The sequence below is a fragment of the Anas acuta genome, chromosome 2, assembly GCF_963932015.1.
Source record: "Anas acuta chromosome 2, bAnaAcu1.1, whole genome shotgun sequence".
Taxonomy (NCBI): Eukaryota; Metazoa; Chordata; class Aves; order Anseriformes; family Anatidae; genus Anas; species Anas acuta.
Window position 1 is genome coordinate 113,417,897 of NC_088980.1, and position 15,594 is coordinate 113,433,490.

General features: G+C 37.4%; 1 protein-coding gene across 5 annotated transcripts in view; it reads right to left on the bottom strand.

The window, feature by feature from the left end:
* Positions 1–15,594, bottom strand: part of ASXL3 (ASXL transcriptional regulator 3) — a 129,947-nt gene that overhangs the window by 37,269 nt on the left and 77,084 nt on the right. For all 5 annotated transcript variants that reach the window (XM_068671778.1, XM_068671775.1, XM_068671774.1 and 2 more), the window contains 3 exons: positions 12,600–12,717; positions 11,547–11,666; positions 7,268–7,431 (listed from right to left, as the gene is read on the bottom strand). In XM_068671778.1, coding sequence (XP_068527879.1) covers positions 7,268–7,431; positions 11,547–11,666; positions 12,600–12,717 — 402 coding nt within the window. The remainder of the gene's footprint in view (positions 1–7,267; positions 7,432–11,546; positions 11,667–12,599; positions 12,718–15,594) is intronic.

Here is a 15,594-nt window from a genome sequence, read left to right on the forward strand (position 1 = left end):
ATTGTAGCAGAAGCACAGATGGATCACTTCTGCTTGCTCATCTTTTCACTGCACCTCCATCCACCACCCTATTATAAGTCCTCCTCTATCTTCAGACTTGGAATTGCGAGGCATGCTCTGTTCTCCACATAACATCAGTGCAGCCCTACAGTGGCAACACTGGAGGCACTGCAGACCAACTTTATTAGCACTTTGCAAGGAAGGAACAGCTGAAACACTACACCTCGCAGCACTGCAATGCATCCTTAATAGACGTATAATTTGAAGCATGCCAGTCCCTTGTGTCCATATATGTTACCGCTTATGTCCACATTTTAGTTATACCCTCTTTAACACTCATAACACAGCTCGTAGTAAAATGTCTTTTAAAAAATCATTTATGTAAGTACTTCCCTACTGGAAGAGAGTTCAAGGGGAGTTGTTTTATCAATTGTTTTGCCTTTTAAAAGTACTAATAATTATATCAAATTCAAACAGAACTGCTACGGCACATAAATGTCCTCTTTTTTTCTTCTCTTTTTTTTTTTTTCTTTTTTTTTCTTTTTCCTTTTAAGCACTTAAAGCTGTGCACTGTACTTTATAAAATTTGAAGAGAAGGAGAGGGAAACAAAGCTTCATTAGTTTGTATCTGGAGAACAAACATGAGCCCAGGGTCCCTCACACACCAGTAGGAGTCGTGGAAAGAGATACGGCAGAGACAGCCACGGCTCTTGGATTTAGGCTTCCAGCTGGCACGGCACCATTGCTGTGGCCTAGTAGATGGTTTAAGCTGAGCCTTGCATCAGACAAATGCAATTGCAACAGTTCTGCTAACTCCACTGCAATAGTTGTTTGTGAAGGTGAGACATGCTCTAAGTGTGAAAAGAGCTTGTAGCTACGACTTCAGTAGAAAACACTAGTTCATACTTCTGAAATACAGTGACCAAGCTTACAAAAACAAAACAAAATATGACACAATAAGAAATGTGAAACTCTCTATTTACGTATGTAGAAGCATTGATATTGAGGAGGACCTTGGAGAATTACTGCAAACAAGTGAGCAAGCATTCCATTGCTGCCTCCAACAGAGCAGCCAGATTGCATTGCAATTGCAGTGAGCCCCACTGGACTGCACTAGGGAGGCTAGAGGGATATTTCTGTAGCTAAAGCAAAGAGGGATGTTGAACTAAAATCCTTCAGCCTTCAATTCACGTAAAGTGAAACTGATGTTTGTTGTTAATTCATGACTGTGAAATGTGCTGATGTATCCATACAGCTGTGTTTGGTAAAAAAAAAAAAAAAGAAAAAAAAAAAAAAAAAAGGTATTAACTCCAGCATAAGGACAGAGGGGCCAGCTGGGGGGAAGCAGGCTCTCTGAAGAGAGGTGCTCTCTAGCAGAGCTCAGGAATCAGAGCTCCGGGACCTTACTGAAAAGGCAGTTTACATGCTTTGGAATTTCTCCATCCATCCATCCATCCATCCATCCATCCATCCATCCATCCATCCATCCATCCATCCATCCAATAAGATACCTACATTAAAACTACCCTAAAAGCTGTAAAAATAAAGCACATTACAACAATGCTACGCTATCCACGTTAACCAATAAAACCAAAGAAAAAAATGTCAGTTAAAAGGAGACATTTGGCAGAAAATGACCTTCAATTACTATGCACATAGGGATGCCAATTTAACAGCTTTTTAATACACTTACATGCAGAAAACATGTTACATTTCACCTTCTTCCTCAAATGTTTTCCTCTGAACTGAGTGCTTTTGTCATATCCGTAAAACTATTTCAGTGTAAAACTCAAACGTACAGGAACATAATAATAAATATTTAAAAGCTACTGAGTTTTCTGCTGATAGAGAACTGAAAAGGACAGCTAAGAGGTTGCAGTATTAGCAGAAAAGTAAAATAAGGTAACCATTGAGCTACTACTAGACTTTAATAGCAGAGATAGAAATGTAAAAAAAAAACAACCTGGGAGTAAATAACACACACAGGACTAATTTCTGCACTGTTTGATTTCCTACAAAGAAAATGCTGGAAAGGTCCAATGGCAAGTATCTTAATGCACTGATGAAGTTAAGAAAGTGAACAGGAAGATGGTTACACTGCTACAAGGAAAGAAATATGAAAATAAAGCTCCTCTTCTCTCTTTTAATATAAATCTAATATACAGTAAAACATACACTAGACAGCGTTTATTTAATTCTTTTGAACTCAATGACTAAAATAAATACCAATTGTCAGAATGGGAGATACCAGGCTTCCCTCCTTGTCTTCTATGAATGTATGACATTTTTTGTATTATTCATTACCCTCTCTTCCCTGCAGAACTCAAACTGATGTGTCTCGGAGTAGGAATATTTTGGGCATAACAAAAACAATGTTACTGTCGCTTAAATGATAGGAACAGGTATTAAACTAAATTAAACTACATGAAAGCAAAGAGGTTTTGAAATGGAATTCTGTAGATAGCTTCCCCAAATTTACTTCTAACTATTTTAAATAGAAAAAAGAAAATCACTGGCTGGCATCAACCTGTGCGTTTTTTCACTTCAAGGTGAGAGCGAACCTTTCCAAGTTGATATAATCAACCTGAAGTGCCAGCATCAACCTAAATTGAGTGGGTGAAGACAGAAACCTTGAGCTGACCTTGAAATGACGGTATGTCATAATGGTATCATGTAACAACAATACTGGCACTGACCCACGAGACAGTAATTATTTAGAGATTCTCTGATTTAGAAACAAAAAAAAAAAAGAGATTAAGGTGAGTTTTGACCCATTTTAGAATCTTTTCATCTGTAAGTCATGTTTTTCTGTTTAGTAAATTGGCTTAGTATAAACATGAAATACAGTCAATTCTACAATACTACATGGCTTAAGTATTTCCCTGAGAATATTTAAGTTTACAGTTCTGCTTTTAAGTAACTACTTCGACTATCTATAAATTGCAGACTGATTCAGAAAAAGAGAATGCTAAGTTTCTTCCATAAAACAAGTAAAGCTCAGACAGTAAAATTTTTGCCAGGGTATCTTCTGTTGCTATAAAATGCTATTCATGAATAGGTTTGGTCAGGTAAAAGGACACTACAAAGTAACATACCGAAAATTCCTGAAATTCCCAACCTATGTGAGAGGGCGGGGCAGGTGCAAACTGTAAGAAGCTCGCAAGAACCCAGTGCTACCAGAAGAGGAAATACAGGAGTTAAAATTTCAAAGATCAGAATTATTTAAGCATTTGTAGGCTCTGTGAAGACACGTTTTTTTCAGAGCCATCAGGAAAGAACATTTTGTGTAACTCTCTAAGGATGAGCAAAATCACTTAAGCTTTCTGCTACTGTTCAGATAGGGCAGTACTTCATTTCTTGGCAGCTTACTAAATGTACCTACTTGCCTTCCCTTTGCCCAGTAGCAGCAACATGGGAAGCTGGTGTAGAAAAGATATTGTCAGTTGCCATTCCTTTTCAGCAATCTGCCACACAGACATGTTACTATCCTTGCATGATATTCATTGTTCAATTAATAGTTAGAGATGCTGATGCAACAGAGCATCTAGATACAGACAGAAACTTCCTGCTTTGAAGATAAATATTTGCTGAGAGGTGGTCAGGAAAGCTTCTGTTATACCAACATATCAGATTGATGTATTAATATTAGAAGTACGTATTTCTCTGAAGAAAATTCCATTGTAGCTGCAGAGCATTCTAATTGGAGCTGATCAGAAAAATTCTTTGCTGGGATTTCTGATAAGTGAAATCTTTTTGCAGGAACTTTGCTTTCCGCATAGATTCTACACCTACATGTTTTATTACTGACAGCTCAGACACCTATTTCTCATGGGGGGATCCCACACGAGGCTTCTGCATCAACTGAGCTTTAAGGTTGTTGAGCCCTTCAGACCGTTTAGGCTGACAAAGAGCTCAAAATCAGGATGTCCAAATTGGAGACATGAAATTCTCTGTATCCAGTGATGCAAAATTCTGGAGTAGCCCACTAAACAGACAAGTCTGGTCATGGCTGCTTCTGTGAACAACATTCACATATTACCTCACACCAAACCCAAATGAAAGCAAATGGAATCCTTGATGAAACATTACTACCATGACTGTCAACATGTTCCAATTTCTTTTTCAGGCATTCTGAATACAGAGAATTACACACAGGCCTCATTGCTACTGAAATAAAATTTAAATTAATATACAAGCTGAAATCAATTTCTCGTACGAATAACTGATGATGTAATTTATCTTGTCTTATGGGAAGAGAAAGATCTTGCACTTCCACTTTGTCAAACATCTAGATGGAGCAGGAAAAATAATACTGACAACATAAGCAGAGTTTTTATTAACTTCTTCCATTTTGAGACAACTTTCCTAAAGCTCTTTGCTCCATGTAGCCATAACAGGCTCCCTGACAGCAACTGCAAAACTTGAAAGACAGAGAAAAAACTGAAAACGTTCCCTGTGAAGCTTCTGAATTGAACCTAAACTTTTTTTTGAACATGTTAGTCTAACAAGGGTAGAGAGGAAAGTTATTTATTTATAATTACCACTCATACATACAAAAAAAAAGAAAGAAAGCCCCAACTCCCTTAACTAATGGTTTCTAAAAATGCTTATTCAAACTGACATATGCGTGACAAGTTTCAGCTCAGTACGATTTAAGGAGGAGGAGTTATACCGCCCAGAAAAATGGTGTTTATGACAGAAATGACAAAGGATCATTCATCATAGGGCTTTTCTATGTGGAGCAGTAATAAAGCCTAAATGAGACTGCACTTCATTAGTAATTTATTTCACAGATCACTATATATATACAAATAGCATAACTCTATTACATTTTTATGGTGCCATTCATTACAGTACTTCACATACTACATCCACATGACAACACAGAAACGCAGCTCTCTCTGGGGAAGACAGCAGCACTGACTGCAGGGCAGCACACGGAGAGGAAACACACCACAGCCAGAAGAGCAGAAGTAGCAATGCTCACATGAAGCAAGAAAACAACAACAAAAAATAATGAAACTGAATGCTCAGAGACGGGCAGCTAAAACAAGGAATAGTTTTACAGGATTTTTGCTTGACTGATGCCCCGTTTGATTTAGAGAGCACAATTAAAAGAGGAAGACCAAAAGACCCTGGCGTGTCTGGTAAGAACAACTAACATCAGACACCCTCACCAGAACTTCCTGGCTGGAATTTGCTCTTGTCCTCACTTGATCCTTGAGCATCACACTGGTGTTTTCCACTTACCTTACTTCCACAGGAAGGAAAACTACATCAGTTCAATTGCTTTCATCAGTCCGTATCTAGGATGTTACTCTTTAGGCATAGCAAAGGACACAATCTCAGATATCAAAAAAAGGGATCAAATTCTCTATTACAGCCTTTGCAAAGTGAGAACACTGGGCAGATGATTGCTACTTTACTCCCCACCAGGTAACAATCCTTCAGCTATCACACTTGGAGGCCATACATTTACATTAATCCACCAGAGGGGAAGGAAGACTTCTGCCTTCCAAATGTACCTTAAAATACAGTATCCTGTACAAACCTACAGAATACTGTGAGAAGAACAGAGATAGAAGGACACCTGTACGTGTCGCATGACAACTCTTTTTTGTGACTAGTTCTCCTGGGAAGTAATACTGTCCATTTACATAATGTTGAACCTTTGAAATAACACTTGAAATGTGTGCGTTATGTAAACATTTTCTGAAATACTAATTAAAAAGAAACGTATTGCCTTTTAGTGGTGACATAATTAAATTAATTCTCTTGATTTTCTTGCCAAAATCTGTGCTGTAAGAAACCGATTAAGAAGGGAAATGGCCTGTCAGTTTTAGAGCCTCTGTGTTTTAATAAATTTTCAAGTAAGAAACTTTATAAATAAGGCCACAGTGCCTGCAATTGAATGTCTGAACACTGTAATTTATGATGCTTGGAGAGAAAACATGATTTTAACTAGAAGATATTCAGTAAAAGGTTTTCTGGGCACAAAGTTAAAATCTGTTTTTTGCAGGGGAAAATGTTTTCTTAAAATTCGTCAGTACTGGTTTTGCCCACCACGTGGGAGCTTGAGAATAAATACATTTATATTGTTTCTCCTGAGGTTTTGTTTTTTAATGTTCTCTTACAAATATTCCATTATGAAAGTACATTATTTTAGTCCATAACATACAGTGTGTAACTGGGTAAGAGGCTGAATAAATGCACATCAATACAATTTTTCATTCTCTTTTTATTATACAATGCTTTCCCTTGTGTTACTGTGGTAGAAGCTACCGAGTAACAGCTTAAGGAATGAATTCATGCCATTTTTCTACTGATTTAAGATCCGGGTTTTAATCACTCTTTTAAGAGACTTGCATCCTCTAGTTAATAAATACAAAGTAAGATACTGACCATCTGCAAAAAATTCAATGCCCTAATAGGGTAGGTTGCCTAAGAATGTATCTGAAAAAGTACATGAGTAGCCCCCACTGAGATCAGTAACCCTGATTACCCCTGGAAGTCAAACAAATGTGTGACTGAAATTGGTGCTGGCTCTCTGCACTATTTTAACTGCTAGACATGTGGCAAAGATTTCTCCTTGCTCTGGGAAGCCTGCAATCTGAATAACAAATGCACAAAGGACTAAACACTGTAGGAATCTACACAAAGTTGTACTTTTATTTCAATGCTTTTACTCCTCAAATGTTTCTCCTTGACATAACTGATTAACAACCAGTATGAGCCAAAAGCAGTGAGCCTAGAACAAGAAGTTCCTTGTAAAAAATGTGAACAAATGAACTTAGTGCACTGGAACTGAGCAGACACATATATAGGCATGTGTAGAAGGGTAGGAGGAGAACAAGCCAACAGAACTAACACTGACCTAGGCATTGCTGGTAGAGTTCCCAGGAAGGTCAAAGATGAAAATATGTAGTAGTCTTGAAGATGAGAAGTTTATTTACAATATTGTAGATATAAAAGAAAGCTAATTAAGAGACTTGACAAGTTTGGAAGATCTGCTGGCCAGTTTCTATTCTGACAAATCAGGGAATAGCAATTTCCAGAAAGAAGGGAAGCAGAATCTGGTTGATGCCGAGGTAAAATTTACACTCATTCTACCTCTAAGAGTTTTACCTAATAAAGTATTTACCTAATGAAGAAATTTTCTTCTTACTCTTTTCTAGAACAATTCCTGGTCAATCAAGACAACCCAAGTAAACACACTTTAAAATAGTCTTGGTAAGTACGTAAAGAAATTTTGCATGCTTCTACTTACCTGCCTGTCTACTTCTGGAAGCAAAAGAAGGAGGTATTGTTGAAAGTGCTGAGGTAAAGAAGCAAAGGTGTGTTTGTTTATTAAAGCCCTCAGGTTGGTGTTCACTAGAATAGATCCTGGTGTTTCTATGTCAATATCCTCAGCTTTGGTCCATTTCAAATGTCCTGGAGTGAATAAACAAGAAATAACTTTAAACATAAATAAAGGATGAGGACAAGAACAATTCCAGTAGTTTAGCTTTTATTGTATAGTATAGCAAGGTCCACAGAAAGAGTACTCTGAGAGAGGTAACAGCCTTTTCTAGGTGTGTAACAGCTTCTTTTATATTCCCTGTATTTGTTTCTTGAGCTCTTGGTATGTTCCAGTCAGCATCACAACAGACACATCCTTACTTCCAGCTCAAGAGATCAACTCAACTCAGCAGAAGCAGCAAATTTTCTTGTAATGTCATCAACATAATTCTGTGCATCTACATGTATTTCCAAGCAAAAGACTGCTTTACAAGGCTGATGTCAATCATTACAGAGAGCTGCTCTTGGGCCTATGCTCTGCATCCACAGAGCACTATGGCCTGCCTAACTCATTCCACCTGCTAGAAACTACCTGTGTGAATAAACTGATCACAGAGAATATTTACAGGGTTAATTTAGTGTTTGAAAATATGCATTTCTTCAAATTTTTGCAAGAACTTGTGATCTAAAATGGTAAACACAGAGAAGGCAACAACAAGAATTACCAGAGGTCTACAAAACAGGGTCTGTGAGGAAAAATAAGACTAAGGTTATGCAGAGGGAAGGGGAAAATATATAGAAGTCTGATGCACAGGGGTAAAGATCAGTGTCTTTTTACTGACCACAGCAGATAGCAAAGGTAATGAGCTTAAACTCTTGCACAGTAAGAAACATTACTGGTAAGATATGGGGAAAATAAAGCTTTTAACCACATATGTCAAGAAGACATCAGACTAAATCCATAGGGAGGAATTGCAATTTCCATCAGTGGAAAACTTTTAAGAATTTGTAGAGAAATATCTGCCAGGAGTGACAGGTGTATAACTGATCTTGCCCTGTGACTGACAAACAATTTAGATGACCACTGGATGTCCTGCCTGGCCTCATTTTGATTTATTTCTATGATAATATTACAAGATACCTTATAAAGTCCTTTGAAAAGCAACTAACTAGTGTTGCTTAAGATATATACATACTGCCATAAGTCTTTTTGCCTTCCAGTCTTAACATACTGCAATACTCAACACAGAAATGGAAGACGTGAGGAGCACAGGTGGCCAGAACAACTTTGAGACTTCTAACACTTCCTAAGAAACTCCTCCAGGCTTTGGTTTGTTGTTCTTCCAAATATTTCAATGATGCTATAAAAGGGGTCTTGACTAGGTCATACACAAACTCCTGCAGAATTGCTAAAAAAACAATTGTAGTGAATATTCCACTGCTATCAACACTGATGTTACTCAACATTCACATGGCCCTTTGCAGCAAGAACTACAACTGATATGCTCCCCTTCAGTCACAGCCTCCCACAAACATTCTTGCAATTTCCTTTTACTTATTAGCAAACAACAGTAACTGAATTAGACAAGGATGGCTTTGCATTCAGCATAGGATAACCTTTTCTAACACATATTTTCAACATACTGTATTTCAGTACTGCAAAGACTCCATTACAAACAAATGAATGCCCTGTTAGAAACGACAATTGTGTAGAAGTGCTCATTTTCATGAATGCATCACAGTAAACTGTCCTTACCATCTGTTCCACCCACTAAATATAAATGCAAATAGAACACAATCCCCAAGTGTAACACAAGTAGTATGATGTATCCAAATTTAATGCCTGTATGTATACTCCTTTCTTTAATCAGTACAGAATACATTTCCACATTTTTTAAGTAACTCCAAACTGGAGTAACATTTTCCCCAGCTAATGCTTCATATTCTAAGGAAAACCATGCATATGTAGATGATCCAAACTAAACCAAAATATATGATTGCAAAGTCAGTAACGTCTTACATTGGTAGATATTTTAATGGCATGAAGAGACCAAGAGAGTAATAGAAACTCAGGCTTAATTCTGTGTGCCAGAGTTACACATTTTCTGATTTATTTGACTGGCTACTTACTTACTTACAGGCTACTAAGGTAGCTTACCAACTTGTTGAAGAAGTATGTATACTGTTCCTAACATAACAGGCCAGCAGATCACTGTACATAGCCAGCATTGCCATGCTCAACCAAACCAAACCAACCAACCAACCAAATACCACAGGAAAGACAAACAAACAAACAACAACAAAAATATACCACCAGAATAAATTCTCTCTCCTGCACCCTTCCTAGCTTTAGGACCTTTACTGTAGGTCTCGAGTTTGTAGAGAGATTTAGGGAAATGTTTGAGAGTAGCATGGAAAGTAGCCACTCTCTGGAATTTGACCATACGCCTCTACCGCATAGCTACTTGTAACTATGAGGGAGAGAACGTTATGACAGAGCATATGCCAGTGCTTTTCATATTGTTTTTCTACAAAGACAGACATTTTGAATCCTTATGTAGCTGCTACCATAGTCTGGGGAACCACTGGCCAGATCAGAAACAGAATGTGGAAGATGAGAGAGAAACACAAGCTTACAGATTTGGAAAAGAGATTAATCTCCAATATAAAGAATTACCTATGAGAAGTGTGGGAGCACCATGTTTCTACATCAAAGTATGAAAATCAAAATTGGAAAAGGACAGAAATCACTGAACACCTTAAACTTTACACAATGTTCCCTACTTTCCAAAGATTGTGCCCAAAGACTGGAGAATTTATCCTGAAATCCAAAAAAAAAATCTAATGTATTCACTCCATATTTGGCACCAGACGCCATTTTGATGAAATATCTGGGGTTGGGGAAGAACGGATACATTAAATTATGTATCTCAGTTTTACATCTAGAGAAAAGGTACAGGAAATAATCTAAAATTAAACATATCTTTGTGCAGCAAAGTTGTAATACTGAAAGAGTATTTTCAGTTTTGAGTAATGCCATTTGATCAACATAGACACTAGGTATCCATCTGAGATCGATAAATATTCTGCAGGAAGATAATATATAAAAGCAAAATACAATTTCATGGGAGGCTGTGATACAATAAGGTTGCATGAAACAGCTCACCAGGAACTGGCAATAGACTATTTAACAAGCAACCTATGATATTTAGGAAGTAAAATATCTTCAAGCTATTTTACAGAATTGTTATATATAAAAATAGAACTAGGTCAGGTCATTAATAAAGAAAAACAATCTTATCACCGCAAAAACAGACATTAAATATTTTTTAGGATTATCCAGCTACTATGAAAAGCTTGTTTGCTAATTTCCCCAATACGGCCACATAGCAAAAATATTTCTCTAAATGATTCAGCAGTCTGCTGAATGCAAAGGTCCTTTGTAAAGATAAAGAAACAGTTATGTAATTATTCTACTTTACTTTAGCTGAGACAAGAGTCTTAGTGAATACTACTGTTTCTGTTCCTTAGGGAACATTTCCAATTATGTTTCATGCAGAGCAGAAAAATCTGCCTATCACATGGAGCTATTGAGAATTTTCTCTTTGCATCTCTTCAGAGAAAATTCTGCATTAATTACAGATCAACAACCATGGATCTTACTAAAAACATGGAAAATAAGAACCAGAAACTATATCTACCACCTCAAGAGATGTAGCTTCAAAAATAATTAAGGATCCAGCTGAAGAAACAAATCAACCAAAGAATCAGAATCAATCAAAAATGATGTACCAAATCTCTATAGGACATGGAATAATGCAAGTGAGGAAAAGAGGGTTAACTTCTAATAGGACGGATATGTAAGAAAAGATGCTATTCTCTTTGGGATTAAGTGTGTATTAGACTGCAAGCAAATTTAACAGGAAGAAAGAATATTTGCTAACCCACCCCTTGCCATCCACCCAAAAATCATAATGCAGCAATCAGAAGCCAACTGCTAAATGACCTCTCTGTCTGCAGTTGGTTAGGTCTGTCAAATTTAAAAAGCAACTACAGAAAAGCATTCTGGGAAGAAAAAAAAAAAAAAAAGCCAATGGATTTTACAGGTAGCCAGAAAGAAAGATACCTCCTTGAAAAAGGGTCAACTTTTAAGTTTGAGAAAGGGACATACATAAACCAGCAAAATACAACTTTTAAATAGAACACTGAGTTTACAAACATCTCAACATTAAGATAACAAATAAGATATTTATTCTACTCTTACTCACCTAAACCAGATTTTTTTAACCTCTTTAAGTGCTGGCTTGTTTGTTTCCCAGTTGGAGACTTTTGCCCATGTTTCATCTCTTTATCAGAACCATCTGCTTCACCATTTTTAGATTCAGATCCTTAGGAAAAAATAAAACACCCAAAACATGACACTGATGCACTTGCACCACCAGCCCCCCCTTCTCCCCCTTCCCCCTCCGTAAACAAAGCAAAAATAGGATTAAAAAAAATTGACATCTAGTTGCTGAAAGGCAACACACCTTTCTGGTCACAATACAATTTCTCATCATCAGAGGAAATGGAAGAAAAAGATCAATAAATCAATTAAGTGCCAAAAACTAAAGTTTACTGAATACTACAGTCAATAAAAATGTTCACTGATCTAATAAAAATAATGTTTTCCTATAATGCACAAGAGATATCTTTAAAAATATTTTAACCCCAAGTTATAGGGCAGTAAAGCAATTTAAAGGTAAAAAAAGATCATTTTTCTGTGAAGTAACACTCACAGAAGAGAGATGCCTGGAAATACAATTGTCAATTTGTGTTAAACACAGACATAGAAATCGCTTAAAATGAAGAAACTTAACAACCAGAACTAAAGGTCAAGGTTATGCTGTGGTGATAAGAACAGCACCAGAACAAGAAAAGCTAACAAAAGGATCCTAGTATTGCAACACAGAATTGAGAGACAAATTCACATTCGTAAAGAAGCTTGCCTTTTTTTCCCCCTCTCCTTTTTATGGCATTGAATACCAGCATGTGGTCCTCCATTAGAGTTCCAGAGCCAAACAAAATGTTACTTTGCATTCCTTTAAAGCTGCTGCTATTATCAATTGCCATTTTACTGTGTGCCTTCAGTTCTTTATTAAAATTAAAGAAAAATCCCTGTCCTTGCGTCACAGATTTTATAAGGAAATAAAGATGTTAAACAAAGCCTCCAAGTGGAAACATCATTTTCAGCAGTCCCTAGTTCTGCACGCTACACATCTGACTCAGAGGAAGGCTCTGTGACTAGCACTGATCTTGCAAATAGTCCTTTAGCTATTTACCTGAAGGTGAATCCGACTGCTCATCAGACACCTTTAATGGTGTCAAAACAACACGAGGAACAGTCTTGTTTACCATCATTGAGACTCCATTTCTTCTTTTCTGCTGTTGTCTTAAAGCCTACAAAAATGATAACAAAACATAAAAATGTAACAAAAAACACTGCTTGTAAGTGAATTACATGAGACATTTCTCTACCATTACACTGAATCTCTTAAAATAAGCATAATTTACATAGCTACTGACTTGCCAGACTTCACACTCGTCCCCTTTATGTCATTTTCCTTTAAAACATAAAATCAGGCTTTTGGTTATAAAGAGAAAGAAGATGCACCTTAGATCATTTTCCAATACAGTTTTGACAACAAAGAAGCACATAACTGTTTGCTCTACCTTAACAGCACAACATGATAACCCATGGAATGTGAAACTAAGACTTCCAAGTAAAAAAAACGTAAAATAAATGTTTCAAAACCAGAATAAAAATATATATGTCTGCACATCTCTCGCAGGTGCATCCTCTCCAGTATACTGCTCAGTCAATCAAGTTAACACAGAGTGTCATCAGTATGTACAGCATGTAAGGACTACAGTATTGATGCACTCACTCAGCCGTGAGTAGTGCTGCACAAAATCACTGAACATGGCAGGAATCATTTATTTTTGTGAAGGGAATCAGTCCTAATCTTGGAAACCTTGCAGCACTTGGCTTCTGCCTGCTTGACTTTGGGCATTAACCTTCAGAACACGAACATGATGGTGTTCTGGCAAATCTCGGGAAAAATGATACAAGAATAAATCTCTACAAATGGGAGTGCTTTGTGTTTCATAAATGGATCGACTACAGGGTTGATAATGTAATACCAAATATTTAAAGGTTAGAAATAACAAATACCTGCCAGATTGTTTTACGTGGAAAATGATACCTCATTCAAAAGATCTTAAAATATACAAATACGAATGCTTGTCTATTAATACACTTGCAAGCATTAAAATTCTGGAATTAATCAGAATGGGCTGGGCTTAATACCGATCTCTTCTATCCTCCCATTTTCCTCCAGTCTTACTCTGCACTCTCTTTTTATAACTGCGATTTGTGTTACGATCTTGGGGGGGGGAGGGAGGGGATTTATTAAAGTAATACTATATCAACAAGGAACATATCTGAAACAAATTATTCCTGCAGTTTTATGAGCATGAATGACTTATGACTTAGAAGGTTAAAATCTGTAACTTCAATTAATCTGCAATATCTTTCCAAAATGTTCAGCTAAAAAATAATAATAATAATAAAAAAAAAAGATTCCTGAAAAAAGAAATCAATATCACTCTATTCTTCTAAATAACACACTATACAACATAAAATACACCAAACCACATAAAAGCTGTTTCATTGATTAACCCCTTTTATAGTACACTTCTTAAAAGACACATAAGCACTGTGCAATAAAAAGCAAATTACAACACTCGAAATCAAACAAAGAGAAGAAGCTGGTCAGATTTGCACTGAACCAAAGACGCAAGCAGAAAGCAATAAAGAACAGCCTATACTTCAAACACTTCTGAGACAGAAAATTCACACTGGTATTGGGCAAGGACAGCCAGACTCATGGACACAAAATTCAAAAACATTAAAAATTCTCAAGTAGTAAATCCCCCCCCCAGATTCCAAAAACATACTCCAGTGCACAGTCCTGCCAAGCTAGGTGTCAAACCAGGTGACCCTTGTTCAACAGTAATGCCACTTAGAGCGTAACAAATAGTCTACTAAAAATTAAGTCAAAAGACAGCCAACTGCTCTGATAACAATATTCTGGTATAACCACAGCCCAGTCATTGTATTGTTGCCCCATGGCCTGATTTACATGATGACAAAGAGAAAATCATCCATCCTCTGTGACATCCTCCCTAGACAAAGGAGTAAGTGCCCACACAATGCCCCATGTTCTCCTCCAGCCTCCTTCTGGTCTTTCAAGACAACTTCCACCTCTACCAAGGACCACAACCTCATTGCCAGCATCTTAGGGAAGCACCATTTTAATGATTTATACCACCACTGTGACAAAAGTAGATCCCTTGCAAAGCCTCGCAGCCACTTATCCGTGCTTTAGACCCAATTGCCATGAAGGAGGGGGAGCAGGACGTGGCACACCTCCATCGTGACAGGCAGGCCACACTTGTCCGCCCCAGGTGACGCACTCGCTGCCGGACCCAGTGTTTGCCATGCAAATCTCTCACTTACCTTCTCTCAAGTTGTGGGAAGGCCATGTCTTGGCACTTCCAGGCAGCATGCTGTGCTCGCGTGGCTGTACAGAACCAAACTACCCATCCCACCATGTCTTGGGCGAGCCCCAAGAGCCACAAAGGCAAGAAACACGGGGGAGAGCAGGCGGATGCTGCTACCAGAACCATTCACATTGAGGCACAGCCCACTGCTGCGCTAGGGGCTAAGCACCTCAACATGAGAGACTGATGCACAAACCTTAAATATGATGTTTCCCTTTGATATATATTTGCTTTTTAGGGTTTCCTTTTTCCCCTAAAATTCATTATTTTACTGCCTCCTCCATGTCCACAAAGCAGGGCCCATAGTTAAGTTCAGCTCTGTACAGGATGACCCAAGCTGGCAGAATAGACACATACACATGGACAGACAAAAGTCATGTTGTATAATGGCAAAAAAAGTGAAAACTATGTGAACATGAAAATCTAAGTCAAAGTTTTATCACAAAATGCCAACAAATTATGCTGCGCCTAGAGAAGATGATAATAATCATCCCTATGCCTCTCTATCTTTCCATTTGTCAAAGGAAAGATAGGAGGCAGAAGAGCAGAGTATTTAAGCATCAAGTAAATGATCTAACATTTGACATGTATGGTAAAGAGATGACTGAGATTTTGCCCAGTCATTCTGTTTAGTGGGAGAAATTATTCCTAGAAATTATTCCTAGCTAATCACAACTTTTTTTTTTTTTTTTTTTTGGTATCTTTATTTTG